The sequence below is a fragment of the Nipponia nippon genome, unplaced genomic scaffold (genome assembly GCF_047370975.1).
Source record: "Nipponia nippon isolate SJK-2023a ecotype South Korea unplaced genomic scaffold, ASM4737097v1 scaffold_7, whole genome shotgun sequence".
NCBI classification, from domain to species: Eukaryota; Metazoa; Chordata; class Aves; order Pelecaniformes; family Threskiornithidae; genus Nipponia; species Nipponia nippon.
In genome coordinates, this window is record NW_028262391.1 from 344,350 (window position 1) to 366,433 (window position 22,084).

Genomic DNA, 22,084 nt, shown 5'->3' on the forward strand with positions numbered 1-22,084 from the left:
GAGGCGGCGGGACCCCACCGCGCCTGGCCGCCCCGCAGCCGCCCGCTCCCGACCCCGCAACAGCACCGAGCAGAGCGGGGAGGGGGCTTCCCCCCCTTCTTCCCCCCCTTCTTCCCCTCCTCGGGCCGAGCCCCCCCGGTGCGGCGCGGCGCCCCCCACCTCAGCTGCCTGCGACGACCGACCGCCATAGGCGCCGCAGCCCCAACCGCCGCGCTGCGGGCGGGGGCCGCTCCCCGCCGCTCCCGCAGAAACCCGGCCGGGGCCGCCCCCCGCGGGCAGGGGAGGCCGCCGGGCCGCTCCCCGGTGGAGGCTCCCGCCCGCCGCGCCGCGGCCGCGCAGCGCCGGCTCCCTGCGCGGGGGATGCGCCGCACTGCGCATGAGCGGGAGGCGGCGGAAGGGCCCGTGAGGAGCCGGGAGCCGCCGCCGCCGCTGGAGGAAGCCGTTGCCGCCGCTGCCGCCCTCAGTCTCCGCCTGAGCCGGGAGGGAAGAGGCCCGCACAGCCCTCAACATGGTGAGCGTCCTCCCGGGTCGCCTCTCGGCCCGGCCCGGTGCCCCGGGGACGGCCAGCCGGGGCGGCGCCGCAGGGGCAGCTGGGGCCTAGTCGTGGCGGGCCGGGAGCGGCTCGACGGGAGCGGCGAAGGGGCCGGTCCCGGGGGCCCCGCAGCCGGGCCATGGTGTCCTGGGGCCGTGGGCTCACCGGCCCTCCCGCCAGGCAGGGCGGGGAGGGCGTGCGGGGCCCGGGAAGGGCGGCGCGGTGGGCCGGGGCCGCGGGGCCGGCGGGCGGGAGGCTGCTGCTGGACGGGGGCGAGCGCCGGGGCCTAGGTGGGGGGCGCCGGGATCTCGCGGAGGCCTCGGCGGCGGGGCTCTGTCAGGCCGCCCGCGGCGAGGGGCTGCTGGCTCGCACGTTGTGTGCGGGTTCGGGCGCCTTGGTGCGGGACGGGGGCTGCAGCGGGGCTTTGTGGGCAGCTTGGCCTGCGCCCTGTGCGGGGTGGAGAGCAGCGGTGACCGGGGAGAGCGCGGGGCTGCCAGACCCCAGGGGCTACTCGGAGCTTGCTGCAGGGTTCCGGGCGGCTCCGGGCCCATGAGGTGCTGTCAGTTTACTGGGAAACTTGGATATGTTGACCTTCCTTGAACTGGGGTTATGTTGGGGAATTTCTGGGTAGTTATTCTGAGGCTTTGGTAAGGCTCCTGTTGATATGAGTGTTGTACAGGAAAACCTATCTATCTTGCATTTTCTCCATAATATTTTTCCTTATAGCTGAGGATTTGCTGTGGGCTATCAAATCAACTGCCTTCGTCCCTTCCCTCTTCTAGAGGGAAACTGCAGTGGTTGGAACAAAATTTGCTATTTTTGGTCACCTGAACAAAAGAAAAAGACATTCCTTAGCTTTAAATAAGGAGGGTCCTTATTGTCTCTTGCACAGTGTCTTATGCACCTGAGGGAACATGCTTATAGTCGTACTTCTAGGCCTCCTCTGTATACAAAAGTTGTACAGCTTTTGCTACAGCTGTACAACTTAAAGTAGTACTTTTCTATAGCAGCCATATTGTCCTAGGAAGGGTGTAGGAGGGAGTCTAAGATCCACTGGTGTACGCTTACTGGTGTATAAATATATCTTATACCTGCAGTTAATATTATTCTGGCGAGTGGTGTTAAAAGCCTATTAAAAAAATAAAAATGTCACCTTTAACTGATGGAGTTATGTTGGCATAAAAATTTGGTCAGCCAGGATTAAAATAGTGATGCATCACGTAGACCTCTAATAAACTTGTCACTATGTTACTAGTATAATTTTTAATTGAATAGTTTGATGTAGATCTTTACTCGAGTTTTTTATGGGAGCTTAAAACTAAAGTCTGGGTAAAGTTCAGACTGTAGAGGTGTCTTATAGTAATTCTGCAGTTCTGGGACTGTCTCAAATAGCACTTACGCAGTAGCGTTACACAACTTTTTATGAAGACTTTTTTCCGTAAAAATCACCTGGAGCTGTCTCACAGTATATCCAGTGTAGGTAAGCAAAATACGCAGTTGATGTCTTGTACATACATATGTTACCGGCTGGCTATGTGGTTAGAAATTTAAATTGAATAATACTGTAGTAAGTCGCAATATAACAAATAGTGAGGCACGTTATTCTGAGAATAGCTTTTTATAAGAAACAGCAGAATCCTATCTGCTTAATCTTCTTGGAAATAGTTAACTGAAGAACTAGCAGATATATTCTGTGGAACAATACTATACTGATAGATTGGTATTTATCAGATTGGAGGGGGTATCTGAATACTCTAGTCATGGCCCCAAGCGTAGTTGTTAGGCACTATGCAAACAACTGTTTTCCAGGTTGTGCTTGTTGACTCCAGCACCCCAGTGAAAGGATGACATAGACACTGAAGTGGGGCTAAATGACAGGCTGCAGCTTTTATAAGTAGTAAATACAGGTATGAATTGTTCCTAGCGCCCAGGTGTAGGATTCTGTACCTATACTTGTGGTATGTCAAAATCCTCTATGTAGTTAGGGGGAAGAGTAGGGAGACTTCTTCACAGAGATCTGAAGATGTCCATCCAGAAACATGAGATTCAACGCTGCATTTTTCTGCCCGTGTGCACTACTGCTCTGGCTAGTCCTTCCAGTGGCTGTGGCAGGTTTTCCTGCGGCTGGGTTGCTTGGTCCAGCACAGCAAATGCTGCGGCAGAGGTTCCTGCAGCTGGGGCCTGGCTCCTACTCGCCCATGCAGCACCGCCCGTCAGAGCGCTAAGTCAGAGGCTCTGACTTAGTCTCCCCAGTGTGCGTGTGGCCAGTGCTTTCTGGACAAAGGTTTCCTGGCTTCAAGCTGTCTTTGTTCGGTACCTGGAAGGGAGACCATTACAGCAGCCTGTTAGGCTCGCTCTGGCCATTTAGGTAACTTGGAAAGTGTTTTCTGTCCAGTGCTCAGGTACACCGTCCTGGCAGTGTTCCTTGGGTTGCTGATAGCAATCTGCCTCTCTTACCCACATTTTCATTTGATCTGAGCAGCATCTGTAGAAGCGGCCTCCTTCACCTTATTTGTTGGTATGCGACTGCTTCATCTTGTCCTGAGGACCAGTAATGTGCCTGTGAATCAAGACCGAGCAGCAAGCTGGTCCATTATACTCTACGCCATCTTCTCTGAGGAGAAGAGCTACTACCTGTGCTATTCTGAGTGGTTTAATGAATTTAGGACTATGCATGATAATCAAGGCAAGTGTGTGAGTAGCCATGTCTTTATCCAGAGCCAAATGCTAACCTTATCTCTATTTACATGATCTATTATATTATCCAGTTCGTGTTCTCTGAAGAATATTTCTATGCTGATAAACACATAATTTCTGACTGCAAACCTCAGGTGACAGGAAGTTGTAAAGATTTAGTATTACAAGAATTTCACGTCTGACGCTGTCTCCTGTAATGTTACTGTACTTCATGACATTGTTATGTAGTGTTTAACTCCACAAGCTATTCTGCAAGGCTGGTTTGTATGGTGCATATTCATGTCTGTAGTAGTTTGTTGATATTAAATGGTTTTGGTTCTCCCGTAGAAAAACTTCAGATTCTTGGCATTACACTTAGGATGGAGTAGTCTGAGTGCTAGACAAGATGGTGCATGATCTTGTTTCCTCTCCCAGCTTACCAAAGAACCCTTTGAACTTACACTGTAAAATCACTTTTATCTAGAGCCATGAAAAAATTATTCAGGACTATGAACTACTCTGAAAACAAGGTGTGAAATTTATTGTGTAGCTCTTGATATTTCACTCATGTTTTATGGTGCCAATGCAAATATAAGGTATGAATGTAGCTTCTAATGGCTGGATAGAGCTTCTGCTCTGGACCAGAGTTAAGAATGCTAAATGACTGACAGCTTTATTTTGTCCTTTTTTAATTGAAAAAGCCCTGATTTTTGGTGTTTCCTTCACCTCTCAGGTTAACATGAATTACGTTAAAACCCTATTACAACTACTGCATTCTTCTGGGTAGCTGTATATTGATCTTCTACGGAAGACTTTCTGCCCATATGCAAGTACTAAAATAATTTTATGCACTAAAAGAACATTAGAGGGTGTAAAAAGCAACTTTGATTTTACGTTGCTTGTGATTTTTTCCCTTGGATTTTATATCTCAACAGACTTTGTGAATTTTTAAGTTCTGTTCTGTTCCACTGCAGACAAATGGATTTCACATCAGTTTGAAACAGCAGCTTGAGAATGTCCTGACGATCTTAGTTTGTGTGCCCTCTTTTCGAGAAACTGCTGTAGAAAATAGAATGTAGTTGAAGGGCATGTTTGTTTACATTACACAGAAACAATGGCTATTTACTTTAATTGCTTTTGTCTTTAACTTGGATTTTATGGGTTTTTTTGGTAGTATACATGTATGCCATGACAGTTGGTGGATTAAAATGTAATTCAGCATATTCATAGACGTGATTAACTTTTGTTGTGATTAACTTTTTTGTTTTCTTATCAAACAAAGAGAAATACTCATGATTTTGCCTTTTAAGCTTTAGCCGTGTGTTTGTTGAATACAAGCAGTAAACCAGGTTGTTTGCCGGTGTCTTGTACGTTCCTGTAATGGATACAGCCCAACGTGGAATGATTCAGACGCTGTAAGGGAGCAATATTCTCTTGACCATTAGTGTCGTATAAAGAGGCGACAAAGCCGGCGGTCGTGATCCGTAAGGTTATTACAGGCACGAGCCGGTTCTTCTGTGCGTGGGCTGAAGTTATTCTGACATCACTGGGGTCCTTGGAGAGTGCAAGGATGCCTCCCGCAGCCAGATCTCTTGCTGGGGTTTAAATGCAGGTAGTATAAAAGCCTAGACTTTGTGGAGGTTGATACTATTTTAGAAAAGGCTTTTTACCTGTCACATGCATGGGAACTTAACAGGCTTTTCTTTGAGTCCTGACTGAAACAAAAGCACAGATGTCACATCGTTCAAATTCCTTTAGTTAGCAGTGAAACTAGCAGGAATCAGAGCATCTGTAAGCTGGGAAGGGAAAGGTGAAAAGCAGTTACTCATTAAGGAGTAACCGTGCGAATGCCTTCTTTGGGGGCCATAAGGAATTTTGGGCAGGGATGCTTCAAACCGAGCATGCACTGCTTGTCTAGCTGGCAGCTGCATATAACCTTTGAGCGAAGTTCAAGAGCAGGGTTTTGGTAGGAATCCTCTGCTCTCTAGTCCGGGGAGCGTGGGACAAAGGTTGTTACTGTTTCGCGTGGACGTTACCCAGGAGAGCGGAGCCCTCGTACGGATATTAGCTGTCCAGAAATGGATGACTAGTGTTGATGACTAGTGTGCAGAGCTGATCTTTGAGGTGACTAAAAACTGAGTGTAGAAGGTAAGGAAAAACAACCGTATAGTCAGAGGTGGCAGGTCAGTTCTAGCGTTCTTTTTTTTTTTCCCTGGACTGGGAAAGCTTACTCCCCTAGACAGGGGAGTGTCAGTCTGAGGCCAGAAAAAAAAAATACTTGGGGAAAAAAAGCCCAAGTATTTTTTTAATTTTTATTTTTAATCTTTCACTGAAGTATCTGATACCAGTCACTGTCAAGGATGGGTTATCGAATTAGAATTATCAAATTTAGTACTTGATGGGGAGAGGCAAATTTTCATGTTAAAATTAATATTATATCATCAGATGTTCATGGGAAAGATTTAATTATTCTAGTTTTAAGAATCTACACAATGTAGCTTTTCACTTAGAGAAGTCATTCTCTGTTTTAAAAGTAAGTTCACCTCCTGTCTTTTATGACATCCTCATTATAAAAGATAGCTTGGATACCACACAAACTTGATTGAAGGCTTGCAGATTTGAATTGTTCCTTTTCCCCTTACCCCAAGGGGTAAGACTTACTAGAAAATTCGTTGCACTTGTTTTCCGTTGGTTTTCACTTGTATATTTTAGCAAGAAAGATAAATAAAATTCTGTCTTCCCTTTTAACTAGTGCTGAAGTTGGGATATTTTAAATGGATTGCATTGCATTACAGCACGTACAGTTGCAGTGTAAGGCATTTGTTGCCTGATGACTACGGGATTAAAGGTTATACAGTGCTCTGGCTTCTGTATTGCACACTTAAAACAATAATAGACTGTTAGAGCTCGGCTTCTAGAAATAGCCCTTAAAAGTGCAGAAGGCTTGGAACCTGTTCCTGCTTGAAGTGTGGGTTTTTAATGTGATGAAAGAAGAGCTATAATAGGATAATAAAAACTCAGCAGTATTTTCATCTCTTGCTGTCCTGTAGTAGGCCTTCAAAGAGTTGTCCAGTGACTTAGGATGTGGAGTGTCTTGTCCATGTTGGCAAGCTTCTGCGGAAGCATTCATCAAATGTAAAGAAAGGGCTTTGCACTCCTTCACTAAAAATAAACTTGTATTTGACCAGTAAAAATATAGTTATTCCAGAAGAAGATTATGGCTGAACAGTGGGATTAATTGCATCTTAATACATTACTGAATGCTGTACTGATTAGTGTCATTAGCTGCTTGACTCTTGGCAAATTCAGTGTTCTTTTTAAAAAGGTTTTATATTGTTGCTGTCACTTAGGGAGCGCAGGAGGATCTCATGTGCATAGATAGGATTTAAATTTTTATCATAATAGTGATTTAAGCTGCAATTTTTTGATCTGATTTGCAGTCTCCTTTTATGTGACAACACGCAAAACCCACTACCTTTTGTGGTCTTGGGCACCCACGGTGAGGCCCTTGTACACTTGTTCCTTGACTTTTTGTTGTATGTCATTGCTTTTAGAGCTTACCCTTGCAAGAGTAGGGCAGAACAAAGCCTCTTGAGGTTTTACAGACTACTCACTGTTTAATAGGGCTATGCATACTGGTGTGTACATGTTAACAAACAAACCAACAAACCCCTAGTGACTACAGGCACCCACTTTGTCAAGAGAAGCAAAGCAAAGCTAAGGTCGTAAGGGTGACTGCTGTGCAGTGCAGCTGAGCCTGTGGTGATGCAGCAGTCTGGCTGTGTGGAACTGATTCGAGGAAGCTGGTAATTGATAACAGAAAATTAGCTTTGGGATTGTTTCATCTTCATTTGGGATTTTATTCAATGGTTTGTTTTAATATATCTGACTTTACAATATATTTTCAAAAACGGGAACTAAAAATGCGTTAGTCATTTCCAGAAGTCATTCCACATGGCTTTGTCGGAGTCAGTAATATTTGGGAAAGATTAAGCTCGATATTGTAAGGTGCCGAATGTCTGCTGTGAAATTCAAAACGTGCACAAGTTGTCAGCAGTGGGCCTTTGCAGGAGCTGCTCTGGTGGCTTGACCTTTACCTGGAACCACTTCTGAAAACCTGAGTTTCAGAAACATATTTGTAGTAAAAGGTCCAGTGTGAGAAATTTATTCAAGAGACTGAAATAAAGCAGCAACACATTATAACTTTAAAAGTAGTATAACCTAACTAATATCACTGTGTTTAAGTCTGCAGTGTGTGCTAAAATTTTGGCTTCAGCTAAGTGTTGTAGATATAGGGGTTTTTTGGTTGGGGGAGGGATTTTTTTTTTTTTTTTCTTTTTTAAAGGGATCTTAAATTAAGGGGTATTGGTCTGTTTAGTGTATTATGTGGGTACCAGTTTAAGCCAAACATGATGCTCTTGTAATTTTTTTTAAAGGTGTAACTCTGAAGCTGGTATCTTAATACTCTTATGAATAATAGTGTTCACATTCATTGTCATCAAGCAGCAAAAAACTGATTTTGACTTTTAGGGCAGATGAATTTGTTCACCTGAAGCATTAGTTCTTTTTTCTAATGATGATGCGATTGGACACTATTTATCCTTTGGAATGAAGAGCTTGAGCTCATACTGCTCCTAAACCATTCCTTCTTTGGCTGAGGATAGTTTATCACGTCTAGAGATTTTTCTGGCCTTTTTTCCGCATACTCCCTGAGAAGGAGCCGTGCACCTGGAAATTACGATGATGAACAGAATATACAAGTTTTGGTTAGAACGCAAGGTAAACTGCAAATGAAATATTTGTGCCGAGTAAGAGATGCAATCCTGACTTAAAAGGCAGAACTTTTATTTACCAAGTTGTGACGTTGGGAGTCTTTTTGCTTTGAACTTTAGAACTGAATTTGGATTTAGTGCAAGAGCTGTATGATTGCTTTCCACTGATCAGCAGTTAGTTTTGTGTAACTAACTGCCTTGAAACCCTGAGTGTGCTTCTCCTCATCAGAAATATCCTTGGAAATCACTCTATGCTGATAAATGGCTGGCAGCAAGTTCTCCGTTCAGTTTTGCGCTAGAGCAGAGAGGGATGTCTCTTGGCCTGGGCAGGAGGCCTGAAATTCCAGAGCTCTCACCTTGGCTACTCGCTCCCCTGCCCGCCTCCAGCAAAATTACTTACCCTTTTTTTTAGCTTCAGTTGCTGCACCTGTGAAATGGAGACAATGCCTCCTCACAGGAATGTTTTGCAAATTATGTAGGTGGAGTTGAGCACCTTCAAAGTGAGAAATCTGTTTTTAAAAAAAAAAAAAAAAAAAAAAGTCTTTTAAGATATTTTGGTGTGTAGCTCCCTGAAGCGGATGACCCGGCCTCGTTCCTTGCCGCCGTCAAGGGGTGCGTCCAGAGACCCCGGCGCTGGCCGCGTGGGCGCGCGCCCGGTCCTGCGCGAGCTGGTGTTTCTGGTAGTTCGGCAGGCGGGACTGAATGAACGCCGGCCGCTCGTTCAGCGATGGTAAGCTGCTAAACGGCCTCTTCTGCCGCATCTCTGAGGCAGTTAATCTATCAAATTTTTGATAGCCACGGGCTTCCTTTAGGCATCTCAATTGCCCTTTTTTGGTAGGTGTAGCATTCTTGTATTAAGAGGAGAATGCTTTTTTTCTTTTTAAAAAACAAAAATTGGTTTAAATAGAAAGGTGTCCCATCTTACAGCTGTATATGAATTTGATATGCCCTTCAGCGCGCTCTCCAAATATGCAATAAGAATACCCATTTTTTTATTTCTGTGATTGCTTTGCCAGCATGATTTGTGTGGTGATTTAACTCAGTTTTGTTACAATGTAAAGTACCTAGAATGAAGGTAAGTTTAAATTTAAAAAAAGAAAGAAAGAAAATAAGTGTTGGTTTGAGTGTCTAACTGCCGCAGCAGTTAGGGAAAGTCTAATTGCTTGGGAAAATTATAAAAGGTACTGATTTAAAAATATTGACAATACGGATGTTTTTTTTCTTTTTTTTGTCCAGCAAAACATTTCTAGTTACAGTATTGTCTGTTTTTACTAGAACAAGTTGAAATCATCACAGAAGGATAAAGTGCGTCAGTTTATGGTCTTCACGCAATCTAGTGAAAAGACAGCGGTGAGTTGTCTGTCTCAAAATGACTGGAAGTTAGATGTTGCAACAGACAACTTTTTCCAAAATCCTGAACTTTATATACGAGAGAGTGTTAAAGGATCATTGGACAGAAAGAAGTTAGAGCAACTATATAACAGATACAAAGGTGAGTACCCTGAGCTTTCAGGCTTATTTCCTAGCTGTAGGTGTGTATGCTTAATTACAGTGTATCATTGCAGCCCTGCTCTTGTGCTTGGAAATCTTAACCGGCTCTTTCGGCTGTGTTTTTCTATTACTAGTAATACAAGTTAAAAGGGGAACATATGTAGGCTTCTGCTTCACACGGATTACATGCAGTTGCTTTACATGCCCTAAATATGTGTACATTTATACAAGGTTAGGGTCTGGAGCTGGAATTGTGTGTACAGTGAGTAACTGTAATGATTAATGTGAATTTTAGGTGATTCTTCTGGGGAAAGCATGTCACTCAGGACTCGCTCCTGACAAAGCGAAAGGTTGCATACCAAGGATGGATTCTACCTTAATTTTTATTCACCTTGTGCTTATTATCAGAGCGGAAGAGAAAACAAAGTCTCTTTATTTGTTATATAGCCAATGTTCAACTGATGATATCCTACCACAAACAGTGAAGTGGATTCAGTACAGTAGAACAAATTCTGTGTTTTAGCACTTTAAAAAAACCTAAAAATGAGTGCTACATTTTCTGTCAGTTCTCGTATGCACGCATAATCCAAATACCATTTTCCTGAAGTCTTTGTTGGCTTGCGTTAGTAGATCTTTGTTAGTGCACTTGAAATGTGAGCATCTCACTTCCAGACCAGATGTTGATTCCTTCGTGGAAAGAGGAGCGTGCCTGGCTGACTTGGAATCGGTAATGGGGCAGCATAACTTTCCTCTTGGAGGTTACCATGTCCAATCCATGCCTGCTGGTGATGCCAGAAAACGCGTAACACTAATGTTGACTTAGTAGCGTATGGGCAGATTTGATAATCGTATCAGTACAGCTTGCAAATGGACACCGCGGGATTGTTTATAATGGTACACAGATCGGCAGTCTTACCAAAGATGCCAATAATTAAGTGTGCTGGTGGGAAAGGACCATTGTTCTCTGTATGGAATGAGTCAGAATATCATGCATGTTATTAAGCAGAAAACAAATGTTTGTGGTGCTTTTGTCTCTCAATGAAAATACCATAAGCTTCATTGTATGGGAGGCTTTATTGTAGTAACTTCTTCAATTGTTAAAGCTTAACCATTGAAAATACTAATTTAATTTTGTTTTTAAAATATCCACTTATAAGGGCTGATCCTAAAAATGGCTTCTTGGAAATGTTTGCTTATCTTATATACTCACGTTGAATAAATCAGCTTTTTCAAAAGATCTCTTTTTATTGATACTTACTTTCATATCCCAAAGATCCTCAAGATGAAAACAAAATTGGCATAGATGGTATACAGCAGTTCTGTGATGATCTAGCTCTTGACCCAGCCAGCATTACTGTACTCATCATTGCATGGAAATTCCGAGCTGCCACACAGTGTGAATTTTCAAAGCTGGAATTCATGGATGGAATGACTGAGCTAGGGTAAGTGTGCAGTGTAATCCAGTGTCAGAAACTGGCATGTATGGTGAAGCAGCCCTGTTTCAGGGAATTCACAATCGCATTGTCCGCTCAGACTTCGGAGACTTTTCAAAGTCTAGCATCACTTGTCTGCCTCTGTAAAAATGCATCTGCTGCCTATGTGCTAGATGCTTAGTGACCAAAAAAAGGGAAGCAACTTTGAGCACTACTTGCCTTGGTTGTGTGAGTATTTCAGTTAGTTGCCATAGAGCTACTCAGGTAGGTGAAGCAAGGATGTTGGCCTGCAGTCTAGCATACCTGGGTTTTCTCTGCCTTATGAGAATGTAGTAATCTTTATCACATTTTTCTAAAAATGTTGCGGATTATAGAATCTGATGCGTCAGCTAATGTGTGCAAATGGCAATGTGAAGAAATACAACAATTTCATTTCTTTGTTTGACTAATGAAAGGCTTCCTGAATTTTGTTTTGATAATCGTATTGTATTCCACAAAAATTTTATAAATTTTTGTTTAAGTTATAACTCATATTTTATGGCAAAATGAATAATACACAAATAAACATGCTTTTTAAAATGCAGATGTGACAGCATAGAAAAACTGAAGGCCCAGATTCCTAAAATGGAACAAGAATTAAAAGAGCCAGGAAGATTTAAGGATTTCTATCAGTTTACTTTCAACTTTGCAAAGAATCCAGGACAGAAAGGTTTAGGTATGTATTCTTAATCATAAACATTTGTTTGTAAATACGGGAAATTACTGATTAGAGCAGTAAGTGAAAATATTATTGTGATCCAATGAGTCTGAAAGAGCCATCCGTGGGATAAAATACAGCTCTCTGTTGTGAAAGATAGATGTCAATTTAAGGGGTTCAAATTGATAGAAATATCTGCATCCAAAATTTTATGAGAAGAGGGTTTATTCTTTCACTAAGAGTGTGTGCAATTCTTAGCAAGCAAAATGGATTATGGGCTTACTTTGAAGGCATAATTATACCACTTAGAATTTGCAGCACTGAACAGATTAATTGAATTTTCACTTTTAGGATAAATATAAGCTGTAAAACTGATTTCCATGTAAGTACACTTGTCTAGTCTCTTGGAACACCAAAAATGCTTGCAGATTTCTTGGCAAAATAGAATTGGAATAGTACAAATAGATTTCTTTATCCTGGGCTTGATGCCTGTTGTTGTGCTGTTGGTAATAGGTGCCTACCTACAGCCTTCCCCCCCCCCATCTCACTGAATGTTGTTTTTTCATTATTTTGGAGCTGCTCTTCTGCTGATTGTGCTTTTGATTAGTATAACAGGTGGAATGGAGGCATCGCTTATTAAAAAAATTTTTTTTTGGAAAACAAAAAACAACACCAAAAACGTGACAAAACAGCACAGTTCAGTTGGAACTAAACGAAGAAACTGTAGATCTGTCTATTCAAAACAGCAAAGATGAGGGAACAAAAATTTCTTTCAAGCAGAATGCATATTCATGTATATACAGTGTAGCTGAGATATTAACCATAACTAGTATTTCATGACTCTGTAGCTGTTAACTTCTTAAGTTAACTGTTCTACTTTTGAGAAGAAACAAAATACTGAGAGGTTCTTCCTTGGCAGCGTGTGAATTTATTTTTCTCAGTAATGAAAATGCCTTAAACTGACTGCCACTGACCAGCTTTGCATTCGTGCGCTGTGGAAAGATGAGCATTCTGCTTTGGTTTTGTTGTCTTTTATATGCACACCAACTCCTGGTTTAAAAAGGATATCGAAAAATAAGTAAATAAGCACAAGCTCCGTGTCTTAGTTTTGACTCTGTGTCATTCTTTAACATCTTTCCGTATCCTGTTTTTTGTTTGCACTTGGATTGTGAGTTTCATTGTCTTTGAAGAAGCTAAAAGAGCACTGCTAAACTCTGTAAAAATACTTGTGCACGCACGTAGTCAGATCTGAATCCTGCAAATCAATGAATGGGCCGATTCTTATTTCTTGTAGAAAGTCATATCAATTTTTTTAGGCTGCTACAACAAGGAAAATGTGGACAGTAACTGAATTGTGAGAGGACAGAAGTTAGGTTATGGAGAGTGTCAGTGTGGGATCAGTTCTGCAGGGTGAACAGTTGCAGGGTTTTGTTGGGTTTTGTTTTGTTTTGTTTTTTTATGGCTACTGGTGTAACATTTGTATGTTGTTTTTAATCTTTAAACAGCTTCACACAACAAGGAGTATTTTGCAGAATCCCTGTAAAGTGGTAAAAGTGAAATGACAAATCACAATGATATCATAATTACCTGTTCATTTTTAATTATATTTTCTCAAAACTTCAGAATAACCCAACTGTTTGATGTAGTACTTGCCTCTTATTTTCTTCTCCATATTTCTAAGGTATAAGGAAGACTTGCATTCTTTTTCTGAATTTTTTTTTTTCCCCCTAGTCCTTTATGGAAATGAGTATCCCAGGTGGAACAGACTTCAGTAAAAATTATTTACCAGGAAAACCAAGTCCCTTGCTTTATTTCTCGTTCATCTTAAAGCTTCTTTATGCAGGTTAAGTGCTAACAGTGACAAAGACACATAGTTTTCTCAGATTCATACAGCATATACATAGTGTAAGGTTTGGGTTTTTTTTTCCCCTCCAGTCTGGGTCTGGAAGTGATGTAGAACTAAGCTTAAAATCTGGATGCTTACCAACCCTTTTGGTGCCAATAAATACACAGTTCTAAGCATGAATTTACGATAGGGCAGAATAATTCTGGAAACCCTGAAGCAAAAGAATATTGGGATAAGTACAGTGCTGAAAAGCAAGTGCTCCTAGTGAGGCAATTAATTTTGGAGTGTCTAAATAACTGCTTGTAGGAACTTGCAAATGGATTTTAATGTATATTGGTCTCTAATCTTCCAAACATTGTGCAGTAGTTCAGGCACAGTTCTGGAAACGCATTTCCTCTGCATAGTTCCTTACTACGGTGTAAGTACTGTGGATGTCTTAAAAGTTCTTGTGATATCTGCGTATCATTTTGGGAATACCTGTTAGCTGGTGTTCATCTCGAACATTGTTTTCTTTTCTTGCATCTCTCTGGATAAAACTCAAAATGGAGCTTATATTTTGAGACTTTAATATTTTGATCCATGAGGACTTTCTTGAGCATTCTTTCACTTTCTTATGAAAACCTAAAATTATATCTTTACTCTCGGATTTTGTGATTTCATAAAATTTCTTTTAAAACATACAGTTTGTCCGAAGGCTTTATGTCTTCGTGCTTTACATGTTCGGACTCACATAATGACTCTGAGGTTGCAGCATCCCGAGGTCTGTTTTGTAAAGGCCTTTGCTTACCCACAAGAATAATCTCAAAATTGTACAAGCATGTCAAAATGCACAGTTAGTTTATAAACCGCTATAAATACGCAGCAATTTGATGACCTTGCATTTTTTACTATGCCTGCTGTTAATGCATCACAAATAAATAAAACCTGGTTTTCTCATCTGTTTCCTTGAGGACCTGATCAGCTTAATCTGAAGTTCGTATCTGTTCATTTTTAGGAAGGCAGCAGTTTTAGTTGAAAGCTGAAGTGCCTATTTTTGCATCAGAACCTTCTGTTAAAGAGAGATACCTAGCCTTTGCACTCTTTATCTAGCTTATTTACTGAGGAGTAGTGACTTCTGTTTAATTAGTCCCTGCTTTTCAAAACTCAAACTTAACGCGTTTGAAATCACACCCCTTTGCAGCTGCTGGAAAATCCTCCACAAATTTTATTCTTTACTTTGGTCAGGAAGCATTATAACGTGAATGTGCCGTTCGAAGCTTTTAATAGCAAAGATACTGAACAATTCATAAACTCCCCCCATCACCATCTATTTTCCCTCCAGCAATGCCGAGTTCTTGCTTTGTTTTGTTTGCTGTTGGCTTCACCTCCAAGATCCACCTCCTGTTTTTTTAAATAGCCTGGGCGTCTGGGGGAAGGGAGGGGTTTTCTTGTCCTGTCAGATTTTTTCTCTTTCTTCTTTCCCGAGGTGCAGCTGATCACCTGCCTCTTATCTCTGCTCTCACGAGAGGGTTGTTCATGGAAGAAGAGATTTGCTAGACTGCAAAATACATAGGCTTTTGTTAAAAAAGAGGTCACTTAACTAGGTAGCCCTTTGGGGTTACTGTATGTACGTGGTGATGGGTACTGAATTCAGAAAGACCACAGGTAGTAGCATTTGTGATACAGTACAGAGGTCCTTGCCTAAGTCCTGGGAATGGGGATCACGCTAGGTAGAGATTTAGAGCTCAGATACATAACTTTCTTTTATCAGCTAACATGTTACTGTATGCCACTAATAAACAGTAAATGCGTGTCAGTTTAGCCTTCGGCAAATACCAGGGAGGTGAGGTTTTTTGGTTTTTTCCTTACGTGCCAGACTAACCAGCCTCTAACTGCCACGCTCTAACAGCACCCGCTGCTGACGGCAGCACGCAGGTGCCTGACAAGCAGCAGGTTGTTCCTGAACCGCGTCGGTTCAGGTTTCTCAGTCATCCTGAGAGACAGAGTCAAAACATGCAAGAACTTAGCAGGAGTCTTTGGGGAGGAAAAAAACCCAAGCCAACAAAAAAACCCCCAGCCCAACCAAAAAAAGACCACCAGCGAACAAAGCAACCATCTGCTTGCACCGTACTTAAAGTTTTTTTCAAAAGGAAATCTGATTGCAGAAACGAACGCTTGACAAAAGCCATGTTACAAAGCCAGCACCTGTAACAAGGTTGCTCTAAAAATGAAATCATAAAAAGCTAGTTTTATGTAAATTGTATCTTATATATTAAAAAAAATTAAAGCAGATCTTGCTACAAAATACTACATGTTTTCTTTTCTAGTCAATAGCATTTCTAAGACAAAAATATTTCACTGAATCTTAACGAAAGTCTTGTTAGATAGCAAAAGGCATATGAAATATCCTTGCGTGCTTTGGATATGCTAGGTATTAATACGGGCAATTTTCAGTTCTTCCATATTCAAGTGATAGTGTCGAAATCTGTCAAATGTTTGTGTAACACTTTATTTATGGTTGCCTTTTTGTAAAGGATCCATGTGTATATTTGCATTTGATTACTCTTTTCACCTTTATGAATATATGGTTCATCTTAGATAGCTGTGGAGATGATATATTTGAAATGTATGTCTCTAAGAGTAATGTATTTTAATATTACAGATTTAGAAATGGCCATTGCCTACTGGAATTTAGTACTTAATGGAAGATTTAAATTTCTAGACTTGTGGAACAAATTTTTGTTGGTAAGTTTAAATCTTTACATAAACTGGACTGCAGAAATTTCAAAACTTGGAAGATAAATAAGTTTCAGTTACTGAGTAGACGAAATAGACGATTTTGACCCAGATCCCCAGTACTGCACTTCGTAGTATGTACAAGAGAAAGAGGTTTTGGGGATATGGATGTGTGCAAGACAGTAAAAATGAATGTGTATAAAGGTTCTTAATTTATTTTTTTTTAAAGTATACATTTTCCACCCCTCCAAACAGGAACATCATAAAAGATCAATTCCTAAGGATACCTGGAACCTTCTTCTAGACTTTAGTACAATGATAGCAGATGATATGTCTAACTATGATGAGGAAGGTAAACGTTTCCATTTTCTTTCATTATCTTCTGACTGTGTTTTATGCTGCACTTACTACTGCATATCTGCTTTGGCACGGCTGTCTAATAACAGCATAATTGGAATATCACTGGTGATCTAAAGTCCAGTTAGAGCTACTCCAATGCATGTTGTTACCGTCTGCTTATCACTGCAGGTTTAAAAAAGAAATGCTGAAACTTTAAGTCCACTTTCTTTTTTACTTCTGTCTGAGCTCAGATACTAATTCTTTATTATTGAGACAAACCCTGATATTTGTCCATTTAAAAAACACATTCTCTGTCAGCGCAGTTTTTGGCATCTTCAACTAAGTAACTGATTCACGGCCTGTGCGTTTCTTCCAAGGGTCCTCTGGTTATTGCATTTCTTAGCTGAGAATCGTTTTTAAGTTTGGTTGCTTCAGTTTATGTGAAGACTGGACATGTAATAATATTAAAGTGAAGCTGGCAGCATACAGGGATTACTAAACATAAGTTATTTCCTACCAAATGTGTTTCTTGTAAACTTGTGTATTGATCTTTCCTCTTCCAGTCCATCTGTAGCCAAGAACAGCTAATTACCTTCAGTCGTTGGTGGCAGATCAGTTCAGTGAGTGGAGGAAACTGTAAACTTCTGACGCTTCCAGAGCAGAGGGGAGCAAACCTTCTACAACTTAGTAAATAAATTATGGACAGTTCTCATTCCCTTATCATTGAGCAAACGGGCTGCTGCCCACAATAAATCAGTGTAGTTTAGAAAGATTAAAGGCAGAAAACATGTTTTAATGATTTGGAATAAAAATATTTTAAGGGGGGAAGAAAACCATCCCACAATTATTTTTAACCTTCACGTGACCATCATGCACACGACTGGGGACCTCTTTGGGTATGGCTGCCCATAATATGTAAAATACTGATACGCGTTTTAGCTGCCTCTGGATAAGGAATACAGAAGGGTCTAGATAGCGTAATACCAGCCTTCTAGGGCATGATACCGTGTTGCTGGCTATGGGAGTGCATTGTTTTGAGGTACGGCTAGGTATGCTGATTCTAACAGATGAGCACTGCATTCATGCAAAATCAAACTGTGAGCAGTAGATACTGTCGTATGTTAAGATACGCTGCTGCGTGCAGCACAGACTGCTTCATCCAATGTTCCACATTTTTTAAGCAGCTATTGCCATCCTGGGGGTCGAGTTCTGGTGCTGAAACCAAGACACTTCTAAGCTAGAATTTTTGTCAGCTTTTTTTTTTTTTTCCTCCTTTTTTTGGTCAGGAGGGTGAAGAAGCACAACCCTTGAAAGGGATGTGTATGAACTGGGTTTAAAGGAAGTAGAAATCTTTAACCAGCTCTTAAATTTCAAGCAAGGAAATGGGATTTTGATTGTTTGCTTGAAACTATGCCTAGTTAAGACTGGAAAGTAAATAACTTGTTTAGATCTGAAGCTTTAAAAAGAATGCCTTGTTGAACCGAGTTCTTATGTTCCGGTCTTTTTTCCTTTTAGGGGCATGGCCAGTTCTTATTGATGACTTTGTGGAATTTGCACGCCCTCAAATTGCTGGGACAAAAAGTACGACAGTGTAGCACTAAAGGACCCTTCTAGCGTGTACATAGTCTGTACAAATACCTGAAATGGAAAATTGCACAGTCAATTTCTGCTGGCTGGACTGAACTGAAGATCAATCCTCACAATACGGCTGAGGGTTGAGACAAACCTTTAAGGATACATCTTGGACCATATCATATTTCATTCTTCTACTGGTGGTTTGGGCTTTTCTGCTAGTCTGGACCACTCTTGCCCGTTAAAATTCCAACATCGTGGATTTCATCATGGATTTATTTTTTTTTTTTTTTTTGGTGGACCACCCTAGTTTCATCTCCCATAAGTCCTAGAAGCTTTATGATTAGTTTGAGGTTTCTGGTTTCACATAAAGCACAATGCTGGTCATCATCAGACAACTGTTGTATGGCATCCGAATTATACAGATCAACATCAAAACAGTTTTTAAAAGAATCCTTAAATATACACTTGGGGCTAGTTGCAAAGACTGTGTTGATAGCACTTCCTGGAAGAGTGATATATTTAAGTGTACTGGGTCTGATATTTTTTTTTTTTCTTTTCTGGAAAAGTACAGGTATTGTCTAAGTGAGTTTGAGTATCTGGTAAAAACAATGACAGAAATAACCAAGAAATACCAAGGTTGTTGCTACTGGGGTATCTAGGTGCCTATCTGAATGGTTTGATTGTACAGCGACTGACTGTGAGAACAGCCGAAGTACGACACAACTACTGTGCGCTTAAAGCACCCGTGTTTAATGTTATGGTCAGCCTTCAGTGAGCGTCATTGCGATAAGCTGTGTGCATCATGATGATAGAATCTAATATTCTCTAGGTTATTATCCAAGAAATCAAATTTCATGACAGTTTTGACATGCTTCTCTGTCTGTCAAAGAAAGGTTTTTCATTTCTGTGCAAATCTAAAACTTGAATATACTGAATTTGTGTCTTAAATGTTTGCTACACAATCCAGTATTTTAAATTGAGACATGGAATTTTTATGGTTGAGGTATGCTGAAACAAATGGCCCTGTTGTACAAGAAGCTGGTGAGTTTGATGTGAATCTAGGTTTTGAAACCATTATCCTGAGAAGGAAGTTAAATCGTTATAACATATAGGTACTGCCGTTACTAAGGATGACACCCATTTTTTAATTATTTTGTTGAGTTTTCCTTAAATTGACATATCACCGTGGTTGCCAAATACAGAGACTAAGAGTAAAGCTTTCCCAAACAAGCACAGATCCGATCTAAAATACTGCACTGGCTTTGTTTGCTTCAGTTATTTGGTTGATCCGTCACTACTACTTGCTGTCTTACTGCATTTAACTAAAGCATTTGTTTTCTTCAGAACAGGTTTTATCAGATGCAGTTCTTCTTTATTTTTAATATTACAGGAGCTCTTGAGCTGCTTTTGTGCTAAACATGGTCTTTTACTTCTCACTTAGTTACTTGTGAAGAGACTTGATAAATACCACGCTGTAAAACAATCCGGAAAATACCAAGCTCCATAGAGTTACAAGTACGGACGGAGGCTTAAGTCCGTGCTCTGAATAGTCCCGTTATAAGGCCAGAAATCTTGTTGAAATGAGTAACTGGTACTTGCGCTGAACAGCAGAACACGTTTATGCAGATGCTAAAAGTATTTTAGGAAAAAATTGACTATTAAACTGCTAAAAATTTTTTATTTGTATTCCCTGAGGGTGACGTACGCCTAGCGCCCTTTATAGCAGCGCTCTTTTAAGAGAATCCAGCTGTGCATTTATTTCAAGAACACGGTGCCACAAAAACATGGCAGACTTTCTCCAGCTGCTGGCACGGGCCGTGCCCACGCCTGGGCGTGTTGCTGCTTTCAGTATTTCCCTTCTCAGTTTCGTGTAAATATGAACGGGGACTTGAACTTCGGGGGGGGGAGAAGGCTCTGCGAGGTTACCGATGGGTGCTGGCCTCTGCCGCGAGGGCTGCGGTACCGTTGCCGATCGGTTCGCCCAAGTCTGCCGTGCCTGGAGAGGGGACGGGCTGGCTTTTCATCCCAGTACAGCTTGTCCCTTGCAGGAGGCCGAGGCTGGGCAGGGGCGGGACGCCGCGGTGTTTTAAAGAATATTCCTTTTGAAGGCGAGAGCTTTTCAACGAAATAGTGTTGTCATCAGTTTGGTACTACACGCCTATAATTACTGTGTAATTATAAAGAAATACATAAAACTTTGACTAATTATGCTGCGGAAAAGGGTTATTTGTGCTATGATGGCATCTTAGAAGTTTTTCAAAATGAGCGACTGAAGTCGAAAGAAACATTGACGGAACAGGGTGTTGTTCTGAGGACAGAATGCCCGGTTACAGGGACTATTTTGTATTGAACCATGCTCAGATGTGGCCATGTGTTTTTTTCCTTTATATATTTGTGTGGTTTTTCTTTTTTTTTAAGAATGCAGACAGTTGCTGACTTGGATTGCTTTAATTCGTAAGTGCTTATGTCCTCAATTTGATGATCTCCCCTTAAATGGATCAGTTTAATTTTGCCAAATGTCAAGAAAAAAAGGCGGCGAACATCAAGTTTGTAACCTGTTTTTATACATCAAATATGTACAAAATTAGAAGTGCCCTGATATAAAACACTTAATCTCGAGATTATATTTAGTAAAAAATCCATCATTTACATATCGCTGTAAGTTGCAATGTAACTTCTTACAATCCCTCTCATTACCAACAGAGGCAATAAAGCTCCAGTGAAATCGCCACGACTACGTCTTCTCATGCATTGTGTCAGGGATGAGTTGTCAGGCTGACGTCTGCAACGTGTTTTTAAGCAGGGGGAAAAAGCAAGCGTGGGCTCCTTCTCTTCGGCACAAAACACACGTTCTTGGTAAGGCGGGGGGTCGGAGAACTGCCGCAGCCCCCTGCCTCCGCCTGCTCCGCGTGCCCGCAAGTAGCAGCCGGAGCCCATCTTGTGACGAGGAGGACGCCTCACACAGCGCGTGCGTTCTTTAAGTACGGTTGCAGGCTGCCTACCTGGGTGACTTTCTGAGTGAGCAGCCTGCTCGTAAGTAACTTACAACTTGCTTCAAAACTGTTTTACAATGAAATCCATACTGAGAAATCCTTATTTAAGAAAAATATAATTTTTTTTAAAAATGCATTTAATAAACGTTTGTCATTCACGCTTTAGTTAAATGTTGCCAGAAGTCTCTGTAGCTTTTGGGTATGGTACGCTGACTACGTCTGGTTTTTAAAGGCATGGTGCCGTTCAGGCCTCTGAGCTCCCAAAGGGTAGACCCCACCACGAACTAGATCAAATGCTGTCTGCCGGTCATCTTCGCTGGCAGAAACGGGCCCTGGCCGTGCAGTACCGCGCTGAGGCTTTCAGTGCCAGCGGGTAGGAGTAGCTGCACGCGTAACCACGCATGCCAGTTCGCAGAGCCGCCTGCACCCTGGGCATGGAAACGGCACGGGCGGCGGCTGCCCGCTTCCGGAGGCTAAGGAAAGCTGCCCAACCCTACGGTGGCTGGTTTACGTGAAGTTACAGCGGGTTCCCTTCTAAACTCAATTCTACGTCTCCGGAGCACAAAACGTCAAGCCCTCCGCCCCTGAAGAGCTCCCGGGCCAACAGGCAGGGGTGGGAATGACAACCCTGTACCTCGGATCAGGAACAGGCGGCTGCCCGGTGACTGACGGCGTTTGCTGGTGCAGAGACGGGACCGAAGCCTGGGTGGGAATCGCTCGCGATGCGCGGCCCGTGGCAGCGCCCTGCCCAGCAGGAGCGGCCGGGGGCACCCCCCGCCTTGCACACGTGTGCGTGTCTGAGAGCGTGTGTGTGTGAGAGAGTTTGTGAGTGCGAGTGAGAGTGCGTGAGTGTGTGCGAAAGTGTAAGTGCGTGAGTGTGTGCGAGAGTGCGGAGAGCATGTGTGAGCGTGTGCGTGCATGGGTGCGTGAATGCGTAAGCGTGTGAGAGCGTGTGAGAGAGAGCTCATGAGAGCGTGGGAGAGTGAGACGTGTGTGAGAGTGTGAGTGCCCATGA

General features: G+C 42.0%; 2 protein-coding genes across 5 annotated transcripts in view; one reads left to right on the forward strand and one right to left on the reverse strand.

Annotated features, from left to right (window-relative positions):
• Window positions 1–368: 368 nt before the first annotated feature.
• Window positions 369–21,234, forward strand: DCUN1D1 (defective in cullin neddylation 1 domain containing 1). Of its 4 annotated transcripts, XM_087739623.1 has the most exons (8): window positions 396–511; window positions 8,546–8,710; window positions 9,256–9,472; window positions 10,745–10,913; window positions 11,489–11,619; window positions 16,089–16,171; window positions 16,418–16,514; window positions 18,017–21,234. In XM_087739623.1, the coding sequence occupies exons 2-8, from the start codon at window positions 8,708–8,710 to the stop codon at window positions 18,094–18,096; spliced, it is 780 nt and encodes a 259-aa protein (XP_087595749.1). In that variant the 5' UTR covers window positions 396–511; window positions 8,546–8,707; the 3' UTR covers window positions 18,097–21,234. The 4 variants fall into 4 exon arrangements, with proteins under 4 accessions (XP_087595748.1, XP_087595751.1, XP_087595750.1 ...); XM_087739622.1 differs by lacking the exon at window positions 8,546–8,710 and having other exon boundaries at window positions 369–511; XM_087739625.1 differs by lacking the exon at window positions 8,546–8,710 and having other exon boundaries at window positions 389–511; window positions 9,217–9,472.
• ATP11B (ATPase phospholipid transporting 11B (putative)) overlaps window positions 11,638–22,084 on the reverse strand; it is an 81,236-nt gene continuing 70,789 nt past the window's right edge. Inside the window, exon 30 of the mRNA XM_087739610.1 lies at window positions 11,638–14,984. Coding sequence (XP_087595736.1) covers window positions 14,747–14,984 — 238 coding nt within the window. The 3' untranslated portion in view covers window positions 11,638–14,746. The remainder of the gene's footprint in view (window positions 14,985–22,084) is intronic.

Coding starts and splice junctions, on each gene's coding strand:
- DCUN1D1 (XM_087739622.1), top strand. Junction 9,473..10,744: donor ACTATATAACAGATACAAAG/GTGAGTACCCTG, acceptor CATATCCCAAAG/ATCCTCAAGATGAAAACAAA. Junction 11,620..16,088: donor TCCAGGACAGAAAGGTTTAG/GTATGTATTCTT, acceptor TTAATATTACAG/ATTTAGAAATGGCCATTGCC.